The 21,522-nt window shown below is 40.5% G+C and overlaps 4 protein-coding genes across 5 annotated transcripts in view; 3 read left to right on the forward strand and 1 right to left on the reverse strand.

The window, feature by feature from the left end:
- Positions 1-957: 957 nt before the first annotated feature.
- Positions 958-3,147, reverse strand: LOC125748340 (trypsin-3-like). Its single transcript, XM_049024373.1, has 5 exons — positions 3,014-3,147; positions 2,635-2,800; positions 1,990-2,243; positions 1,446-1,582; positions 958-1,252 (listed from the first exon to the last, which is right to left on the reverse strand). Exons 1-5 carry the CDS (start codon positions 3,051-3,053, stop codon positions 1,103-1,105), a joined length of 747 nt encoding a protein of 248 aa, XP_048880330.1. The 5' UTR covers positions 3,054-3,147; the 3' UTR covers positions 958-1,102.
- A 4,434-nt stretch (positions 3,148-7,581) lies between these two features.
- si:ch211-261d7.3 (myb-related transcription factor, partner of profilin) lies at positions 7,582-10,754 on the forward strand. 2 transcript variants are annotated; one of them, XM_049024325.1, is made up of 4 exons: positions 7,582-7,694; positions 7,988-8,775; positions 8,887-9,312; positions 9,556-10,754. In XM_049024325.1, exons 2-4 carry the CDS (start codon positions 8,517-8,519, stop codon positions 10,221-10,223), a joined length of 1,353 nt encoding a protein of 450 aa, XP_048880282.1. In that variant the 5' UTR covers positions 7,582-7,694; positions 7,988-8,516; the 3' UTR covers positions 10,224-10,754. The 2 variants fall into 2 exon arrangements, with proteins under 2 accessions (XP_048880282.1, XP_048880283.1); XM_049024326.1 differs by having other exon boundaries at positions 9,562-10,754.
- The window catches only part of LOC125748303 (uncharacterized), a 74,583-nt gene continuing 61,902 nt past the window's right edge, over positions 8,842-21,522 (forward strand). The window contains exon 1 of the mRNA XM_049024287.1: positions 8,842-8,845. The gene's annotated coding sequence lies outside the window, so the exon portion shown is untranslated. The remainder of the gene's footprint in view (positions 8,846-21,522) is intronic.
- zgc:66448 (uncharacterized protein LOC327401 homolog) lies at positions 12,031-20,573 on the forward strand. The gene is made up of 2 exons (XM_049024246.1): positions 12,031-12,538; positions 14,151-20,573. The coding sequence occupies exons 1-2, from the start codon at positions 12,142-12,144 to the stop codon at positions 17,369-17,371; spliced, it is 3,618 nt and encodes a 1,205-aa protein (XP_048880203.1). The 5' UTR covers positions 12,031-12,141; the 3' UTR covers positions 17,372-20,573.

A 21,522-nucleotide genomic window follows, 5' to 3' on the forward strand; every position in this document is an offset into this window, starting at 1 on the left:
TCCCACCCTTTTTTCTGCCATTTCTGTACCCTTGGCATGCTTTTTTGACTTGGAGTGCATGGGAGAATCGACTCTTTAATGCCTGATGCATTTCTAGCCAAAGCATAGCATTCCCTGCAGCCATTTTAGTTACAGATTTGTGACTTATTTGGTGACGTTTGTTGCCACTTGTCACTTTTAAATTAAAATAAATCAGGCATCCTTCTCGTTTTTTTGTTTAATCTGTTTAAGCATCAGTATCCAAATAAACAGTAGGTTTTGAAGAATGACTTTTCTCCTTGAATTAATATTGTTCTCTCTCAGCAAAACTGCAGTATTTAGCATGAATATTTTTAGCCTGAATTTGTATGTAGAGGATATTCAGTTAATGTAGTGGACTAGCATTAGCATGAGTACAGAGACTCCCACGGGCTCTGCTGCCGTTGACCTTAACTGGACTAATTACCTTGCCAGGGTTCTAAATCTACCTGGCTGGGTCAGTCGGACAGAATTATACTTAAAAATGTTGGGGTGGCGTGGTAACCCAGTGTGTGGCTTCCTACCCCCATGGCTGATCTTTGGATCTCAGCACCAGGGAATGCATGTCGTCCCTAAGTTTTATTGCTTTCCCCTAGGTACTCCAGTATCTCCCTTCAAATGAGTGACATACACATACAGCCCAAGTAAAAATGTACAAATTGCCACCGGTTGTGTGGCAATAAAGATTCTGATTAGCGGACTAGATAGTCCGGTTTATCTAAATAGCCCATTGTACCTATGCTGCCTACCTCCTACAGGGGTGCACATAGAAAATCGGGGCCACCTGACAAAACATTGGGCCCTGATCCAATTTTACATATTATTTTAGATATTGAAGGGCCCCTGTCAAGTACCAGCCCCCCTGCAATGGATGTATTTCACAAAATTGTCAATGCCAAAACATTTGTCACGGTCCTGAAATAACATAAAAACAACAGGTACAGCATAACTACAGACCTCTTTATTTGTGAAAACTACACTGTTCCCATAGTGAGGTTGCTATTAAAATCATGGCATTCTTTGCAATGTGACATGTTAGCTTTTCCATATCTTTGCTGTCAGCCTAGGAAAGCAGATGGTTGGTTTAGTTGGATGCAATAGTACTTTGAATCCAGCTGTTGTAGTTGCAGACTTTAGTGTAGACACCAGGCTTGTTCTTCTGAGCACAGCCATATCCCCAAGACACTATGCCCTGGAGCTCGTTCTTGCATACCACAGGGCCACCGGAGTCACCCTGGCAGTGAAAGGTAAAGGAAAGATATGAGTGGAGAAAAAAGGTGCCTTCCAGTTCGTTACTATTTCAATTTTTCTGTTGTTTCAAATGTTATTGATGTTGTAGGAGGTTTTTACCCATGTTACTAACCCACTATTAATACCAGTAATAATGCATGCTATTGTGTATATATGAGATACAAAGTGCTTGTTACCTGGCAGGAGTCCTTGCCTCCCTCCAGGTAGCCGGCACAGAACATGTTGGAAGTGATTTGACCAGGATAGGCGTTTTTGCAGCTGGTATCACTAAGGATGGGAGCATCCAGGCATCTTAGAGTATCGGGGTAGTTTGCTAGAGAGGGAAGCATGAAAATAGGGTGAATAATGTTCTATCGCTTTTCCAGTCAAGCATTGATAAGATCATTTTGGTTGGGGTCAGTTGGGGTAGAATTCTTCATCCATATTATCATTATGCCTGAATATACTTCTATATAATCTATGTTGCTGGCTGGTTAATGCTTTGCATTAATATTCCATGTTATATAATTTTTATAATTTACTTCATTGTACTTTAATGTGACCAGTTACATCATAACAAGTTCCTTGTACTCTATATAGAAAATAAAGCTGACTCTGATTCTGATGTGCAGTCTGTTTCCCCAGATCTTTTTGTTGTTACGATGACCGAATGCCATGGAACAAGAGAGCAATATAGATCTCTGACTCATGCTCCCAGATAGACCCTGTGCTGATACTCACAGCCACTGGCCAGGGTGTTTCCCCAACCAGAAATGAGGCACATGGTGCCGGCAGGAGCGCAGGCGGTGGGCAGGGCCACGGTCTTCACGGAGTTGGTCAGAGTGGCAGGCTTGCTCAGCTTGATCAGCATGATGTCATTATTCAGGGTAGAGCTGCTGTAATTCGGGTTTCTGATGATCTTCTGAGAGCTGATGAACTGCTCAGTGTTCTCGTTGACCTCGATGTTGTGTTCACCAAGGCGCACCTCAATGCGGCTGGAATGACAGTAATTTTGTGGTTGTTAACAATAATTACACACTTAATTACACAATTAATAGCTCTTCAGGTTATCAGATGAATAATTCTGTACCAACACATTTTTGAATTTCAATAATAATCTATACATCCATTACCAACAATTGTTTATCCTGTTATGGAAACATTGATCCAGATATACTACGCATATACCATGCATATATTACCATACAATAAAGGACTTGTATCTATTTATTTAAACACATACTTGGAAAATCTAAAGGAAAGGGCATAGAAGTTCTGTACAAAGAGAGTTACAGCCACATTTGAAGCCACAACACTCCCCTATTAATCATCTGGATTAACTAATCTGAATGCTTCAATGGATGCTATCAATAATTCACAACTTACGACTGGTAGCAGTGAGCTGCAGAAACAACCCATTGGCTGGTGATCAGGGATCCTCCACAGAAATGGTAGCCGATGTTCAAAGATACCTGGTACGGCACAGAATTCTTCCCGCACACATACCCTCCAACAATCTTGTCATCATCTTCATCCTCCAATGGGGCAGCGACTGTGAAAAACAGTGGGAGAAAGACTGAAAGATGTAGTTCAGATAACTCAAAACCAGAAAATAGAAAATGGCTGGAATATTATTGCCAGAAAGCAAATCATGAATTTGGTAATCTTCAGAAATTATTGTTTTTTTGACATAATATTTTAGAAAAAACTGATAAAAAGAACAAAATCTGCTTTTCATGTCAGAAGTTTTCTGAGCCCAGCTTACATGCAGTCGCAAACAGTGTTAGAAGAACGTAGTACTTCATGGTGGGATAGTCTGCACAAGAATGCTAAAGTTCTCTAAAAACCGGATCATATATTTATATTGCTCTCCCTTCCCTTGTTTCCTTTTATGGAAAATTTTACACCATCCTCTATTATTTAAACAGTAACTTTCACGGGAACAAAACAGATGGTTTTCTGATTGCAGTACAAACTTGTGTAATTTGGCTCATTTGATTGTAAAAACGTAAGGTTGGTTTAGAAAATAGACATTACTTGTGCACTTATATCTTGACTATATAGATAACTTGTGTAATGAATTCACTGAAATCTAATTTTTGTCATAATGTTTAGAGTTATTTCCTTACATACATTATATTGATAATGTGTTGATTAAGTTGTTTGCTTCCATCGAGACCAAATCAAAGACAAATTTTTCTTTGCAGGATGACGTTAATATATCATAACTCACTGTGTTCCTTCAAAATTCGCTTGCAGTAACTGAATTACTTACTGTGATGAATACACACACACACACACACACACTCACACACAATCAGGTTTGTAATTATATCTTTGTGGGACTCCCCATTCATTTCTATGGGGAAAACTCTAATCCCAACATGACAACCTTTAACCCCTACGCAGCCCTTACCTTAACTATAAATAATGAAACTAAATTCAAGACTTTCTGCATTTTTAGTTTTTTGATTGCATTCACAGATCTTTGTCAAAATAACAAGTGTTTGGTCACAACAATGTAATTTAAACGTAATACACACATCTATATCTATGCATGTGTGTGTGTGTGTGAATGTATATATATATTATATATATATATATGTGTAGTAAATATTCTCACAGGTGCAATGTAAGTGAGTTCAGGAAACTTAAAAAGGTCCATTTTCAAGTACTGAATAATGTTAATATTACTATTTTTGGACGTCTTACATAATAGTTTATATATTGAATTATTGTGGAAGGAGCTCAAACTTAAAACTACTTTTAGTTTTTAAGATATTAATTATGTGTTTTTTACTGTCATAGACTTGCCTAAAACATTTTGTTAAATTGGAGTCAGTTATATGAATTGATAAAAAAAAAATCTGAATTTCAAGCTTAATTTCAAAGTACCTAATTGTGTAATCCTTTTCTTTTTTAAGGAAATAGTCTAACAGGTTATGCCCAACTAAAATACCATGTGCGGTAAGTTTATGTTATTTTTTTCTCTCAAGGACAGCAACTTGAAAATTAACATGCATGGGAATCGACACCTGGGACTGGAAATGTACATTCGGTTCAGAGAGATCAGTTATATAAGCAGCTGTTTGCGAAAAAGACTGACGTGTAAATTTGTATTTACTAGTAACATTTGCTAGCAGAAGGTGAATGTAAGGTACTCAATATTAATTTCACATATCCTGAGTTGTTGCAGTGAAATGGTGACTGATTACATGGGAGAAGGTGGGTGTAATGAGAAAAACTAGGCTTGTTTACAGGAAACTGTTCAAATACACATAAGTGAGATTTCAGAAAAAACTTCATTCAAATTTAAAAATGAAACACATGTAGGTCATTTATATCAGAATCACTCCCTGCATGGTCCTGTCTGTTGTTTCCCTGTTTGGCCAACAGATGTCGCTGGCCATCCCATTCCTTGTGTTTGAGTCCTTAAGGTATTATACTGATTATGACCATCGCCTATGTCTTGTTACTCCTACTCCCTAGAGAACAAGAAACAATGTAGATAGAAAAAACAAAAGTATGGTTATCCTTTTAAATTAGTGGATTATTTCCCTTTAAAAAGGTCAGTATGACTATGTCTTACTATAGTCAAAAAAATATGAATCCATTTATGCAAGTCATAATCTACATTTCTGTTGTTAGAATTGGTAATTAATCGGAAATTATCATCACCTATGTTTGTCTAAGAGCATGTTTATACATGTAGCTAAAAGATTATTTAGTTTTAAGGTGTTTTCCATATAACTGATTGACTGATCTGTTTCATAGACAGTTTTAAAAGGCTACTGTAATTTCAGGCCACAGCAGTCTTCCAATATCACTTAATTTCCACTTACTGCCAATTACATCTCCACACCACTCAACATCAGCAAGAAGAGTTAGCTGCTTTCCTCACCATCGAAGCAGATTAGTTTTACATGCTTCTGTTCAGTTTAAATAATCTGCAACAAGTCAACCAAGATGCATTTCTCATGCACAAAAGGCCTCATTTGGAAAGTGACTTCTAAGGTTTTCAAACATCTGCTCAAACTCTGTTACTGAATCAGTATATTTACAAATGTGGCAGTATTACAATATAAGTAACCTATACTTTGAAATGGATGTTGGTGGTGAAAATGGACAGGAACTCCTGAGCTGTAACAAAGTGATTTTATTTTGGCATAAATTCGTCATTCCTGTTATATGGTGAATTTCTGTCCCTACGATTTACTTACTCATTTTTTTCTCTAACATGAATCAGATTTACAAGAAATTGCTTAAAATATATACTTAGGTTTTCTTTCACACTCAAACATACATAATAGGTATAAAAATAAAATTTTGTATTTTACATACCTTTTTATTGATACATGCATTCAGTTTTATTATATCTTCAGACCAAAGTAATGAACTTCCACAAGAACCATCAACCAGCCAATGATAAAGATCTCAAAATATTCTGTAAGTTTTAGACTAGGCTAAAGTCTAATCATGCAAATAAATCAAATGGAACTATAGTTATTTTTTACGTTTTTTTTTTCATTGGTTGTGTGTCCCTGAAGTTCCACCCTGTTAGCATGTACTTTCTCACCATCCAAAAAAGGCTACAGTTCTTTTGGGACCATTTTGCTGAAGTGGCATCTTTTTTCGGTGGGAATTCAACTATGCAAACTGATGTACGTTTCAATTATCATTCCTACCTTTTTGCTTTTAATTTATAAAATGTTATCCTGCTTGACACACTCTTAATATTTCACCTGTTAGGCTACGTTACGGTGAAAGTTTGTCCAATCGAAAAAGTCAGGGATGGACAGTAACAAAGTACATTTACTTGAGTACTGGACTTAAGTAAATTTTTTAAATATTTATACTGTACTTGAGTATCAGCTTTTTTAGAAACGTATGACTTTTGACATTTCTATGAAGGTTTTCGTTACTCATTACAAATGATCTTTTCTATATATATAATTTGTATATTGTATAGTTTTTTTATTGCTATATTGTATAGTCACATTTCTTTTTATTACTCCATCTCCTGCTGTAACAATGCAAATACCTCAAATGTGGGATTAATAAAAGTTATCTTATCTTATCTATCTTATCTATCTTATCTTATGTTATCTTAGACACTATATTGTATAGGTACAGACAGGCAATTCTAGGGACTCTGAGAGCCCCAGGCAAAAAACTCCATGGGGCCCTCCAATTCCCCCTCCATGGTACAATTTGTTACCTTTTTCCAGTGAAGTTAATAATAATATCAACAAAGACAACTTAAACACAAGACCTTTACTTTCACTTTTGTAAAAAACAGAGTACACAAATAAAGTAGATTTATCGCTGCAATGTAATTGGCCACCCTTGGGGGCCCCTTCCCAACTCGGGGCCCCAGGCCCTTGCCTGCCCTGCCTGTCCTGTCACTCCACCTCTGAGTGCAGATCACACACCATAGGTGGCAAAGCATGTAGTGCAATAAGGGAAAACTCATCTACTGCTAGAACCTGTTAATATTGGTGCTCTAGCCTGTTATGCTCCATTCCACCCTGTTATACTCCATTACACCCTGACATACTCCATTACACCCTGTTGTACTCCATTCCACCCTGTTATACTCCATTCCAACCTGTTATGCTCCATTATACCCTGATATACTCCATTCCACCCTGTTATACTCCATTCCACCCTGATATACTCCACTACACCCTGTTATGCTCCATTATACCCTGATATACTCATTACACTCTGCTAGCCAAGTCATTTTTAAATAATAATTTGATAGCACCACAGAATGTTAGGTGTATTTTTGTGTTAGTTTGGAAGGTGAGGAAAATTAACAGCATATATGTGTTTTGTACAAAATACTGGTATTATTTGCCATCCTGTCAGTAAAAATGGGTATCGGTTCTTAATAATCAAGACATATTCTTGTCATCAATAATTGTTTTGTTATTATTTCAAGAATAAAAATACTGTGGTGACATAAGGTACTATCAAAGAAAAGCTCATTATTGTTTAACATTAATGTATTGTTATCATTTTGTGATAACAGATTATGCTCCGTATAATGTACTCATAAATTAACACAGGTTCCCAGTAAAAGAAGAAAAAACGAACTATTACTGCAAATTTTATACCCCTCCCTACCCAATACAAACAATACATATCATAAATCTTTTTTAAAATAAACTGAAACAAATACCCTGTTGTTAAGCACGTTGAACTTTAGGCAGATTTAGTACATTTCGTAAATATAACACTGTTATAAGAGAGTTTTGAAGCACGTGGATCATACAGTAATACAGTAAACGCATTACAGAATTATTGTGGATGACGTCTATATGCTGCGCCGGGCTAAAATGTGTGTACATTTAAGACGCTGGGAAGAGGAGGAGGTTTCATGCGTAGTAAAGGGATGTTGAATTAAACCATAAATTGAGCCGTTTTTGTTGCCAAACTATAAGGTGAGCAGTCATTCTCAGTGATTAAATATTTTGCCCCATGCGTTCCCAATATGCAATTTTTCAATACGAGCTGGGTTACTTGCTAGCTAGCTAGCCTAATTTATGCGGAATGCGCAACCGTTGCGGATGTGGTGCAGAAAAATGCGCATTAATGCGACAGCATGTATTTTTATGACAGTTTTACAGTCGCAGTGTAATGCACCCATACTGTCGGTATTTTCACGATAAAATGCTGAGATGCAACTTTGATGACTCTTTAGTAATTATTCTGTTATTATTCCTTTTTTCTGTAGGTGTGCCTCCCCGTCTATATTTTCAGCGGGGTGTTTGGCGTCAGTGATCATGTCTGTGCTATTTTTTTATTTTTACAAATCAATCTGATAGAACTGTGCGTGTGCTTGCTTATATATATTATTTTTGCATATCAGTGTGCATCATTGCTTTTCTGTCATTGTTTATGAATGCCTGGATTTTTTTGTATAGCTGTTATTTTTTATATATACACGTATTTACATATTAACAGCTACAGGTTTCTATTAACTAGTATATCCAAGTGCATGACTAATAATAAGGCAAGTAAATTGTTTTATGTTATATAGATGTTGATTATAGTGCCTTTTGCATGTTAGATATCAGCCTGATAACTAATAAGTGAATGTACCACACGTGTGATTGTGTGCCTTTGCAGTTTGCTGGCAAGGTGAGTCAGACAGTAAATGTTCAACAATGTGTTCAGGAAGTGGTTGGTCAGCTGGCGTGTGACTGTGACCGTGCGTCTGTCCATCTGGACTGGTCGTTGTGCCTACAATTCAGGCCTGATCCATGACAGAGTACTATGAGGAAGGGGGGCTGCTGTATGAGCATTCACCCCCCATGCACATCAAAGTAGAGTCTCCTGAAGGACCCATTGAAGCTGGGGTCTCAGAGGATGGCCTCACGAGGGAGGATGACGATTCCGAGGGCAGCTGTGACCATGACGGAGCCCTGCCTGGTGGGCTCCCTTTCAATGTGGTGGTTGTACACCCCAATATCGTGGTTCCAGTGATGCCGACAGATGATGATATCATATCTCTTGAACAAAGTAAGCGAATCATTTTCAATAAGATCGCAAGCCTTTAAGGATATCAGTTTTAAAGAGCTGCTCTCTTCTTGTAGATTCTGACTAGGTATTTCATTCATTTTTCTTCTGTAGATAGCAATGTCTCTGCTGCAATTGCAGCTGGAGGTGGGGGGAAGCGGAAAAGCCGCTTCAGTGGGGCAGAGCTAGAAGTGCTAGTATCAGAAGTGACCCGGTGCGAGGGGGAGCTCTTTGGGCCGGCAGGACGACTCCGACGTAGGGAAAGGGAACAGATCTGGGGCAGCATCCTTGATCGAGTCAATGCTGTCTCCCGTGTTCCCCGCACACTTCGTGAGGTCAAGAAGCGCTGGGATGATCTCAAAAGACGCAACGGAGGCAGGCTGGCTGATGCTCGTCATCGCAGTTACTGCTTGCCACCTGGTAGAGGATTGTCTAGCCTGAACAGATCCAGGCAGACAAGCCCCAAGCTTCATCAGGCTCGGCAGAGAATAGCAAACAGGGCAAAATCCACTTATCCCTGCTTCACAGATGCTGATGCAGGTAATTTCAAGCTATTTATTGTTTGATGTGTAATGTGTAGATATTGTGTCTGAAACTATACTGAATCTATTGGATTTGTATTTTCAATAAAATTTGCTGATAGACAAAAAGTTTTTTTTTATTTACTTTACTTATTTTACATACCTGTTGATTTGTCACTTTGTAGTTACCTGAGTTGCAGAATTGGGGTTATACGAGGTTACCTAAAATACCTCTTCTTATATCTTCTATTTGTAATGGGAGGAACAGGGAATGGATCCGAAAGAGATGGCTTTGAGAACGAGGATGAGGCAGGAGGGAGAGGCGTGGATGAAGGAGAGGGAGAAGGCGATGGAGGCGAAAGCAGCATAGAGGACAAACTTGGATTGGGATTGAGTCTAGGACTGGGGCTGCCTACGACATCTGAACGCTGGTTGCCTCCCTCTCCACTATATAGTGCTCCATTTCTTAATGGGACCCCACAGCCCAGCCCCCAGCCATCCATCGGGACACAGCATGAGCCCCTGGAGGCTCCAACACGCACCTCCTGGCTAGAGGATGAACTCAGGGGGTTGGGTGAAGCGGCAGTTCAGCTTGGGAACAGGGTGGAACAGAGTCTACGGGAATTTGGGGAAGGTTTTAGACATGATGTGCGAACACTGGTGGCCTCACAAGAAAGCCTCTGTGTCAGCCTTCAGCAAAATAATGTGCTTCTACAAAGGCTTTTGGGTATTCTTGAGATGCAACAGCAGCAACAAGCATCTAACATTCATCCTCCCCCTACAGTATCACCAGTAATGCCACCTGTATCACCCCCCCCTGAAAACTTAGATGGTAACATCCAACCTAGTCCATCAGTAGAAATATCTGGGACAGTACAACAGCCGCGGCGGGGGCGGTCAGGTGAGCAGAGAAGGCGACGACGGCGTTAGCAACAGTACATTTTTTAAAATGCTATCATTTATTTTTGTTTAGTATTTAAATATAACAGAACCATCACAATGTTACCCCAGTGTTACCAAAGTCATCTTCTCAGTCCAGCAATGCCTTTTACTCCGTAGAAAACATTTTGATTTAAATCGAATGTCAGTGTTGGGAAAGATCTAATTTAGGTAACAGATGTTATTGTGAATAGACAATCAGAATTATATTTAATTAAAATATTGATATATTTAAAGTATTTTTTCCCCATTTTGATGCACTTATTCACTTTGGCCAATGATATTTCATTGTCTGTTTTCTTCTGATTTCTGATTCATGCATATTAATTGTGTTGTATGCACTGCTGTCCTGCATGCAGTCTCCAGCCGGAGAGAATAAAATGCAAAGGACCTCCAAATAAATTTCACACTAATGTACTATTTTGCACAATTTGTATTGTCTTGTTAATAAAAAAGAGCATTTGATTTCTTAAGATGTATATGATTATGTAAGTGTAAATAAACAGCCCTGACATAGCGTTACTCTTGTTGGGATTATGTTTGTATGCTGTTAAAATGTAGCCTTTGTATGCTGTTGAAAAACTGATTTTCAATAGACTACAAACTTTGTAAACTATGAGATTTAGTGTTGCTAAATGCATTAAGTAATACTTTAAAACAAATCATCTGAAGATATAGAAAGCAATATAATTTATTGTGTAACTTGATGCAATCCCGTGCCATGTGTTTAAATACAGCATTTGTTGGAAAATAATTTCTCTACTCACTCATTTTATCACTGTTTACATTTTCATCCACCTATGGCGGGATTTTAAAATTCATTGTCATTCATTCTGTAATTCTTTTACTTGTATTATGGAGAATATTTCAACCCACAGTGGCGTTACATGACTTTGACCCGGCTTTCATCGTTGCCAAGTTATAGTTTTTTGGATATGGGGTGGGCCAAAAGTAGGTATACAGTTTTTATTTTCAAGTACTGAGTGAGTCATGTTTAGTCTATTAGCTGTTCGAAATGTCCTCCGTCAACGTTGATACATTCCTGGAGCCTGTCCCTGACACTGACACACTTTAGCACACAAATCCCGGTTAGCATCAATAAAGATGAACAACTTTTACTCATCCACTGTGTGGGGTTTCCTCTCAAAAACATTCTCCTTTACTGTGCCCCCCCCCCCCAAAAAAAAAGTCCATGTGTGTGTCGGGTCTGGCGATCGTGGTTCCCAGTCAGTGCTGTCACTTCGCCCGATTCAACGCCGTGGAAAGGTGTTGTCAAGGGAGCTGAAGTGTGTCAGTGTCAGAGACAGGCTCCAGGAATATATCAACCTTGATGGAGGGCATTTCAAACGCCTATAAGACACTAAACATGACCCAACCAGTACTGTAAAATAAAAACAATATACCTACATTTAAAAATAACTTTGTGAAATAGAAGCTTTACTTTGTGAAGTAAAATCTGTATACTTACTTTTGGCTAACCTTGTACTTCGTAGGTTTCTCTACATCCTCCAGAGCTGCCCCTTATTTCCAAAACACGCCCAGGTTTTCTACAGCCATTCGTGTCGCGAATGCACATACCTGATAAAGTAAATGACATTTCACCCCACACATCCATGTCCTCATAACTGCTGCAAACAACGGTGCACGTGCGTGTGTTTGCTGCGTCCCTTAATGCCATTTTAATTTAATTTTAATTCAGAGGATCAATACAATTATAAATGTAAACAAGGTGTGATGTTGGTATACTTTTATTTTATTTTTTGATAAGCGAAGAATTTAACCCTTCCATATATCCCGGTTCTGTTCCGGCGGCGACACAAATGAGAAAAAAACGTCACGTCCGACGTCGGCGTACCGACCGCCCGGTGAGCGGTTTGGCTTAGGGGAGCAGGGGGAATGCGACCTAAACATGGCCGCTCGGCATTCACCGGAGCCCCGGACAGAGCAGAAGCAGTCTTCCATTGCACCCGATGAGGAGACGGGGCGCACGCTGGACGGGGACGGCGATTGCCGGCCGTGCTCGCCGAGTCTTCCCGACGCTTACCAGCGACTCGATGGAGAAGGCGGCGATGGACGCCGGTGCTTCGCCGCTGGGATGCACGGCTGGAGTAACAATCAAACAGACAAGAGTACCGAGCACCGGGGAAGCGAAACGCCGGTGCGATCCACTGTTGTGATAGATTTAACCGGGTCCGAATCGGAGGCCCATGCGCACCCCAGGTTTGACTGCGACACTCCCCGAGACTTTGACGGATCGAAGGCGGGCGACGAGTTGAAAGTCTACAGTGTAGCAAAGGGGAACGATGGTGAGTGGGAAGAGTAATTTAAATAAAGATCGCACGATGCATGTCGGACGAAATCTGATGGAACTAGTTGCACTTATTAATACATGACGTGTAAAAGTGGCAGTTTCGGTTATCTAAATAGCTACTTGGTAAGGAATTTTGAGTACTGATGAATATTATCTAAAAAGTAGACAGTAATCATCATGGGGGCAGCTGTGGGCAAGGTCTTGACGCTTGTTGTTGCTCTGCTACCCTCTGGTAGGCGCTACAGGTCCATTAAACCACGCACCTTTAGACTCAAGGGCCATGGGGCATAAGATCACTAATTAAAAATAAATCTGTGTGCAATATTAGTCTTTAGTGCTCACAAAAACCAGTGCAATAATAGGAATCCTTTTTATTTATCTTATTCATCCATAGTATGTATGTTTACTAGCTGCCTCCTATGGCTGGCTCTTTTTACGTATGAATCTACATACAGATATCTGTATGACTGTTTTCTGTAATTTTTAAATTATTTTGTATTTCTTTTTCTCTTTTGTATTACACGTAATAGGAGCTGCACCCCATTGTGTATATGGTATACAATGACAATAAAGCTTCTTTTCTATTCTATTATATTCTGTTCTATTCCTCATCAATTAAGTTTGATGAAAGTGTTGAGGGAGGGTACCTCTGTTTCTGCGACACTTCAGCATAGTGGGTTCACATCCTGCACCGGGATGTGTGTCTGGAATTTGCATAATGTTAATGTGAGATGAGTTTCCTCCAGTTTCCTGCCATAGTCCCTTCTAGTGGTGTACCCCTGTACCCAGGGTTTAAATATAGATAGCATTTTTACGGGGACATTATAAATGAATATTAAAATGCATTTTAATGCACTTTCAAATTTTATGTTTTTGGTTTTATGTTGTGTTTTTTTTTTAAATCAAGTACTATTGAAGCACATGAAATGTTCAATTGTGATATAAAATAAAAATAATTCTTTGATCATATTTTTTAGTTTACTTTGTATTACTCTGAAGTGGTAACACAGGAGGTTGATAAACAAACATACGGTATCTTTAAGATTGTGATCATAAATACCTGTATGCGAGAGCCCCCCCCCCCATTCTGATTTAACCATTGTCTTGTGAGTCATGCACAACCCTGTACTGGATAAATGATTGGAAGAATGATGGATGGACTTTTTGATTGATTACTAAACAGTTCTGGCATTGTTATGACTCTGAGCGATTAGTTTAGTTCTCCCCAAGCGAGCTTGATGGGCCAAATGGCCTCCTCTCGTTTGTATAGTTCTTATGTTCTTATGATGGACTGTGTTTAGGAGGGTGTTTTGAATGCTCTCAAAAACTCTACCAGTGATATCTTAATGAATTTTTAGCCATTTGCTCCAAACTTTGCACAATAATATTGCTAATGATTTTATATCTTTTATGTTTGTCCCTGAAACAATTCATAACATTTTGCACTTTTGTTTGCTTAGTTTTAAAGTTCTAGTTACTTTTCTTAATATTAGAAGGTAGATTTCAATTTTGACATGGCTCAGTCAAAACACCAGCTGTGTGTTGAGTGACATAACAGCCTTTCAGATGCACTGTTGTCATTGTCCATATTTATTGTCTCTGAACAGTGCCTGCGATTGATCTGACAGACAAAGGAGCGGAAGAACCAATGTCTGGCATGGAGCAGAGATGTCTGGAGCCACAAGAAAGGAGAAGGTTAAAAAAAAGCGAAAGCAAGCAGCTTCATGTGAAGGAAGGCCCCATAATGGATGGGAAGATAGATGCAAAGCAGCGCAAGAGCAGACTGGTATGCCGTGAGTGTGGAAAGCGGTTTACTCGTCGGGAGACTTACAACCTTCATCGGCACTTTCACACGCACCAGGACGAGTTGGCTTCCTTGACCTGCAAAGAATGCGGCGTCACCTTCCGACACCGTAGCAGCCTAATTAAACACCGCAGTGAGCATAAGGAAAAGCGTGCGGCAGTAGGGCTAGAGAGGAGATCCCACAGCAGGGAAGGGAGGTGTTTGCAATGTGAGCACTGTGCCGAAACTTTCCTCACGCTGGGGAAGCTGAGGTGCCATCGATGCCAGCAGGCCCCTGAGAAGCCATACCGCTGTCCGCTGTGCCGGCGGGATTTTCAGTACAGGGTGTCCATCAATGCCCACATGCAGACTCACTCTCTGGAAAATCCCTTCCGTTGCCTTGAGTGCAACAAAGGCTTCTCATGTGGCTATATGCTCCGCATCCACCAGCACTCACATGCTGCCCTAAAGCCCTTTGAGTGCCCTGAATGTGGTATGGTATTCCGGCACCATTCCGTCATGGAGGACCACCGGCGGAGACACAAAGTGGACCGGCCCCGACAGTGTCGCATCTGCGGCAAGCGTTTCAAATGTGCTAGCCTGTTCCACCAGCACCAGTTCCTGCACACTGGAAAGAAACCATTTCGCTGTCCCATGTGCGGAAAGGCCTTTGCCTTTACTCAGAACTGGAGGGCACACTGGAGGCAGCACTGGAAGCTCACGCACGATTGTCCTCGCTGTCCACTCTCCTTCCCTGATTTGGCTGGCCTGCAGACACATATGATGAGCCACGACAGAGAGCAGAGGTCCAGAGTGGGACTCAGAGCAAGTATCAACAGTACAAACAGCAGTGGTACCTCGCAAAATTCCCTCGTCTGTCCCCTCTGTCCTCTTAGTTTTTCAGAATCAGCCAGCCTGAAAACACATTTATTGACTCATGAGGCAAGCGAGGAATTTGGAGGGCGGAGCAACAACAACAACAACGTGCGACAAGACCTTGCCCACAGCTGCCATCAATGTCCCCTCACCTTTCCCAGTCTGTCAAGCCTACAGATGCACTTGTTGAGTCATGGGACAGCGTCAAAACAGGGATTGGCTGTGTTGGAGAGGGTAAGCACAAACAATGGTGAGGATATGTCATTGCTGGGCTGGCCAGATCTGTTGAATCGAAAGATGCTGAAGTGCACTGAATGTGGCAAGACCTTCCGCCACAGATCGGTGCTGGAACTCCACATGCGCATCCACTCTAAGGATAAACCTTTCCAGTGCAGGGTGTGTGGCAAGGGTTTTAAGTTCAGCAGCTACCTGCAGCAGCATCTAATCATCCACACTGGGCAGAAGCCTTTTAAATGCCCTGATTGTGGCAAGGACTTTGCCTTCCTCCAGAACATGAAAACTCACCAGAGGCTGCATCAGCAGAAGCCGTACCGCTGCACTCAGTGCCGCAAGGGCTACAGCGAAGAGGCTGAGCTGCAGCGGCACATGCTCTCCCACACTGGCGAGAAACCTCACAAATGCCAGCTCTGTGACAAGAGCTTTGGGTTAGCGTATTTGCTGCGGGACCACTTGAACACCCACACTGGGGAGAGGCCCCATCGCTGTACAGAATGCCACAAGTCTTTTCCCTGGTTAAGTAGCTTGCTAGTGCACCAGAAGATCCATGCTCGCAAACGTCAAGGACTCAACCAGCCGCTCTCTATGTCCTTGGCACCCCAGAGAGGAAGAGGAAGGGGCAGAGGGTCTAGGGGCAGAAGAGGGAACAGGTGGGCTTCAGGCTGGCCCCGGTGGGCAGGAGGGGAGGGCACTGAAATGCCTGATCACTCGGCAACATATTTAGGTCGGCTACCTGTAGGACAGGAATGGCTAGAAAAAGCATCCCATCATCCTTCGCCGACATTTTTTGAACCCCAGTGGCGGCAGCAGCCGCAATGGCAGTCAGAAGTAGGAGGGAGGCCAGTTGTCACCCAACAGCCGCCGTCAGGCTGGATCAGTTCACCTCCATCAAGCCAAGGCAATCAAGTTGCAGTTCAGTACAGTGAGACCCATTCCCATCAAGCAGATGGAGCTTCTGTATGGGGAACCCAGGCATCTGCAATTCCATCACAGAAGCCTGTGCCCCTGGACCCACCTGGGGAGGAACTGAAGCAACAGAAAGAGTTGCAGCAGCAGCAACAGGCTTTGAGTTGGACTAGTCAACCACCATCTACACCAGGCCAAACCACAGTCCAGTATGAGGAAGCCCATCCTCGATGCAGTGAAGGAACTGCTGTGTGGGAATTCAGTACTCCTCCAAAAGTACCAGAGAATTCATCAGAAAAACCTGGGCAAAGCCAGCAACAACTCGTGGGCTGGTCAATTACTTCCACTCCAACAGCTGTGAGCCAACCTGCAGCTCAGCATGAGGACCCGCATAAGGTTAAAGACACGTCCACATGGAGCTTGCAGGCAAAGTCTGCTCAACTCCAAACTCTTACCTCATCAGACAATTCGGATATTAGCCAAAAGCAGCAACAGCCTTTCAGGTGGGCCGGTACATCAATGTTAGCATCTGGGAGCAAAACTACAGCATGTTATCAGGATTGTCAGCCTCACTGTGGGGATGGCACTGCAACCTGGGGGCTCCAAACATCACCAGTTGTGTCCTGTGCCAAAAGTCTGCCGGAAAAACCTGCAAACAAAGGGCAGCAGCATCTAGTAGCAAAAGACTACCAAGTTACTCCTAAGCCAGCCACCCCCTTCCCCTCTGCTCCCCCTCAGATTGCCTTCCCCCTCCAGTCTTGTTATTCAGATGCATTCAGCGCGTGCATGCACCCTCAAAATAGCTACCTCACCCAAAAGACTCCGCTCTCTGAGGAGCATGCAGGTCCCCGGACTTTACCCGCAGTGCAGCGATCTGAACTCCGTGACCCTCATGGAATCCACCCTCCCACCTCTTTGCCATTTTCCCCAAACCGCCTTCTCCAGTGCATGATCTGTGGACATACTTTACCGCGGGAATTAGACTTGCACATCCACTATATGCAACATGCACAGGGAGAGATTTGACAGCACATACAGAGAAGACCTAAACTCTACTGAATGATGCATAAGATGGATTGGCACATAGGCTGCACTTGCCAAGAATTTGTTTAAGGCATTTTTTAACGTAAAAAGTAATTTACAGATATTTAAAATAAACTGCAAAGATATCAGTAATGTCCAGTGTACATATAACTTTTTATTGCTGAATAGTAGCTGCGTCTTAATCTGACACACAATTATTAAATGACTACCTGGGACAGAAGCTATCTGATGAACTATTTCAGAATCTCGTACAGTTCATGCTGAACTTTTGGCACACAAAGCTTTTTGATATGGTGGTATATGAATGGTTTCAGTTATGGACGTACAAGTAGAAATTGAGATCCATTTGTATAATTCATTGTTGATTTATGATAAATGCTTAACATAAAATCTTTATCTTTTTTTTACGTTCTCAAATTTAGCTGAAAGTCCTTTCTGTCAGTGTGTCAGTAGTGTTTTATAAAGCAGTGTTTCTCAAACCAGTCCTTGGGAACCCGCAGATGGTTCATGATTTTGCTGTCTCTCAATTCCCTGGGGGTTGGAAGGAAGCAGAAACGTTCCCAAGGGCTTGTTTGGGATGCACTGTTATGAAGTGCTTGACACCACAGGTATTAGTATTTTCCTTAATGCCAGGTTTGGATGTCTTGATCTTTCTGTTGAACGTTGTTGTTTTTGGTCAAATGATCTATTTAAAATTCTTTACTTTTATGTGAGCTATTGTTTTTTTTTTCTTCAAAAAATTGCGTGGTGAACTTCATTTATATTTATTTGTGGCAAAACGGTTGCAGGGAGAAAATTAGGGCTTTTTCAAATAAAACCCTCCCTGCTCCCACTCCATCATGGAGTGCACTCTGTTTGTAGCTGCTCTCAGCTGAATGGAGTTTCCTTCCTTATGGTGTAGTGGTATGAATACAGCAGCAAGATTTGGGACAAACTTCCCTTTCTCCGGTGAAAATTGGAACTCAAATAGAATCGTAAGTGTTGTTACCATGGTTTCTTTTGAACATATTTTGGAATTGCCAATAATTGCCATGATCCATGAGTTATTAGAAAATGAGAGATCTTGCAGAGGTGCATCTTAAAAAAAATTGAATATTGTGGGAACAATTTAAGAAAGTGAAAATGTATTATAATATAGACTCATTACACGCAAACTAAAATGTTTCAAGCATTTTTCCATTTTCATTTTGATGATTATGGCCTACAGCTCACACAATGTAAATAAAAACATCTCAGAATAATAGAATATCTCATTTTGACTTAAATTGCTATTAAAACAGTATAAATATTGTCTATCTCTTAGTCTAGTTCAGTACACGCAGTCACAGTCATGGGGAAGACTGCTGACTTGACAGTTGTCCAGAAGATGATCGAGATCCTCCACGAGGAGGCCACAGAAGTTCACTTCTAATTTATGTGTATTACCTAAAAATACAACATGTATATGTATCAGATTTCAGTTCTGGGAATTATCACTTGCCACTACATCATTTCATGCAGCTTGGCCTGATTGGTTAAGGTTAGGGGAGCCTTTTACTATTGGCTGAGCAGGTGGTTGCTTAGGGTCCCTGAATCACCTGTGTTGTATAGGAAGTGAAATAGTCAGCAGTTTTTCAGAAGGGATTCCCCCGAATTATGCTGTGCCTGAGGCCCATTGCGCTTGCCCTGATTAATGTATCAGATCGAGCAATGCAGAGTCGAATAATTTGGGCTCTCAACTTTACTCCTTCATGGGCACTTATAAAGTATCCTTTTAAAAATGCTCTTTACCGTCATTTATGTCATTTTTATACTTTTTAAAGATATAAGAAAAAAGTATATCAGCTGTTTTGTTGCTATTTTCACATTTAGATTTAAATTGGATATCAAAATGTACCTCTAATAAGAAATATGTGGGTGTTATATTATGTAAACCCATTTTCCCTTCTAGAGAAAATGAGGAATTGGGAATTTGGTTTTCAGGATAACTCAACATAAAGCACAATTTAAAACACAACACATTTAAAGTTTGCATTGCAAAGATATCAAAGATTTTGATATGGTGGTATATGAATGGTTTCAGTTATGGACGTACAAGTAGAAATTGAGATCCATTTGTATAATGTGTGTAACATTGCAAAATTACACACATTTTAAATTGAAATATGACTTGGGTATTTTTGTAGTATTAATTAATTTGGTCATAATCCTAGAAAGTCCTTCACATCTTGTGAATGTAATGAAATGCAATTTTATGAATTCTTTGAAATATGCGTTTCTTTGATAATATTTTATAGTAATTTATATGGTTTTCTAGCATCATGAAATGCACAGTTAGTCTGAACAGTTCCGTTAATAGTTCAATCAGAGTTTTGCTACTGTTTAGGTTTTATGTTATGTATCTTTATTTTAGTAGTTCTGAAATGGCTGTAGATTCAGTAGGCAAAGTGTGGAGGGCTAGGTCAGGGTGCATTTTCTCTATATATAGGTTACCTGCTACGATGGTATACGCATGGTATAGAGGTGAACTGGATGGGTGCCTTTCCTTACTTATGCTTTGTATATGTGAGAGCCTTGTAATGGGGTAATCCTCCATTCAGTTTCCTTTAATTCTGTTCAACGTTCCATTTATTTCTTACCCTTTTATGGGTGAGCAGTATGGAAATAAACACAAAGATCATCCCAGTATTCAGAATCAGAAAAAAACTTTATTGATCCCATGAGAAAATTGCTTATGCTACAACTGTACAGACAGTCAGACACCAGTAGGCACAACGAACACTATAAAGCTGGAAGGGAAGTAGTATGACAAAACAGAAGTTAAAAGAGAATTAAATAAATTCTTAAATGTAAGAAAACAGAACAGGTATCAAATAAAGTACAGTATACCTCTAAGTAACACCTAGTTACCTAGTATTATAACACAGTGTTATTAATATTGCACATGCTGTAGTTTTGCATAATCAGCAAGACTGCAGAAGTTACTACACGAATTACCAGCAGCAGACCAGTTATTGCTCAAACTTAGAAGTATATAGGAACATACCGAAAGACATAGTAATGAAGGGGGCTAAATAACTGTTTCAATTTTTGGATAAGTGACATTCAGAGGATTCTGTTGGTGGTGGGGAGGAAGGATTTCCTGTGGCACACTTCATGGTAGTCAGTCTGCAGTTGAAGATGCTTCTCTGTCTAACCACAACCCCGTGAAGTGAGTGATCAGAATTTTCAATAATAGACTAAAATCTGAACAGCATTCTACAGTCAACCACAGTTTCCCAGGTGTCCAGTTTCTTGTCAACCATACAGCCATTTTGTTAAGCCTCTATGTGTCTGCCACCTTCATACTGCTCTCCCGGCATGTCGCAGTATACAAGATGGCATTGGCCACTACGGTCTCAGAACATCTGCAGCGTGGTGTTGCAGATCTCAAAGCATCTGAGTCTGCGTAACAAAAATAGCCTACTCTGACCCTTCTTATATGCAAGTGAGTTCTTTGACCAGTCCAGCTTGCTGTCAATGTGCACCCCTAGGTAATTGTCCTGTAAAGTCTCCACTTCCTGTCCCCAACTGTAATTGACAGGTGTTAATTGGGGATTGTGGTCATTTCAGGTCCACCTCTTTCGTATTAATGATGCTGAGCTGCATCAGATTCAGCTCACACCGATTGACAAATCTGTCCATCATCTTCCTGTATTCCCTCTCATCTCCATTCCTGATAAATCCCATGACTGCAGAGTCATCTCTTTCTGCAGATGGCAGCCCTCAGTTTCAATGCTAGGGTGACTTGAAGCACGTTTGAGATCTTATTTAGTGCGATCTCCATGTGTTCACACGTGTTGAAAATGTGCACATTTTTGCATTTACTGATTTTTATTGACATAGACTTTTTCCAGTTATGCACATCTGAAGTAGCTGTAGTACATTATTAATATCACTTTTGTTCTGGTACGTTCTTCCTAATCTTCCTAAGGCATGACCAGCTCCACAAAAAATCAGTTTATCAGATGAAATCTGCTGCCTACAGTCTCTAGCAGAACTTATGATCATTAACCTACTCTGAAAAACTTTGTGGTGTAGTAAAATTTATTAAATTAACTGTTTAATTTCCACATTGTAAAATTAAGATTCAGTAAGAACTAGAATTTCTGAAT

Source organism: Brienomyrus brachyistius, chromosome 9 (assembly GCF_023856365.1).
Source record: "Brienomyrus brachyistius isolate T26 chromosome 9, BBRACH_0.4, whole genome shotgun sequence".
In the NCBI taxonomy this organism is placed as follows: Eukaryota; Metazoa; Chordata; class Actinopteri; order Osteoglossiformes; family Mormyridae; genus Brienomyrus; species Brienomyrus brachyistius.

What these genes read in the sequence shown, in the direction of transcription:
- LOC125748340 (XM_049024373.1), bottom strand. Translation starts at nt 3,053, where the DNA reads ATGAAGTACTACGTTCTTCTAACACTGTTTGCGACTGCAT. An exon ending in AAACACCCTGGCCAGTGGCT is followed by an intron (nt 1,583 to 1,989) that starts GTGAGTATCAGC and finishes TTCCCTCTCTAG; the next exon opens with CAAACTACCCCGATACTCTA. An exon ending in GAGGCAAGGACTCCTGCCAG is followed by an intron (nt 1,253 to 1,445) that starts GTAACAAGCACT and finishes TTTCACTGCCAG; the next exon opens with GGTGACTCCGGTGGCCCTGT.
- zgc:66448 (XM_049024246.1), top strand. Translation starts at nt 12,142, where the DNA reads ATGGCCGCTCGGCATTCACCGGAGCCCCGGACAGAGCAGAAGCAGTCT. An exon ending in TGTAGCAAAGGGGAACGATG is followed by an intron (nt 12,539 to 14,150) that starts GTGAGTGGGAAG and finishes GTCTCTGAACAG; the next exon opens with TGCCTGCGATTGATCTGACA.
- si:ch211-261d7.3 (XM_049024325.1), top strand. Translation starts at nt 8,517, where the DNA reads ATGACAGAGTACTATGAGGAAGGGGGGCTGCTGTATGAGCATTCACCC. An exon ending in TATCATATCTCTTGAACAAA is followed by an intron (nt 8,776 to 8,886) that starts GTAAGCGAATCA and finishes TTTCTTCTGTAG; the next exon opens with ATAGCAATGTCTCTGCTGCA. An exon ending in CTTCACAGATGCTGATGCAG is followed by an intron (nt 9,313 to 9,555) that starts GTAATTTCAAGC and finishes TTGTAATGGGAG; the next exon opens with GAACAGGGAATGGATCCGAA.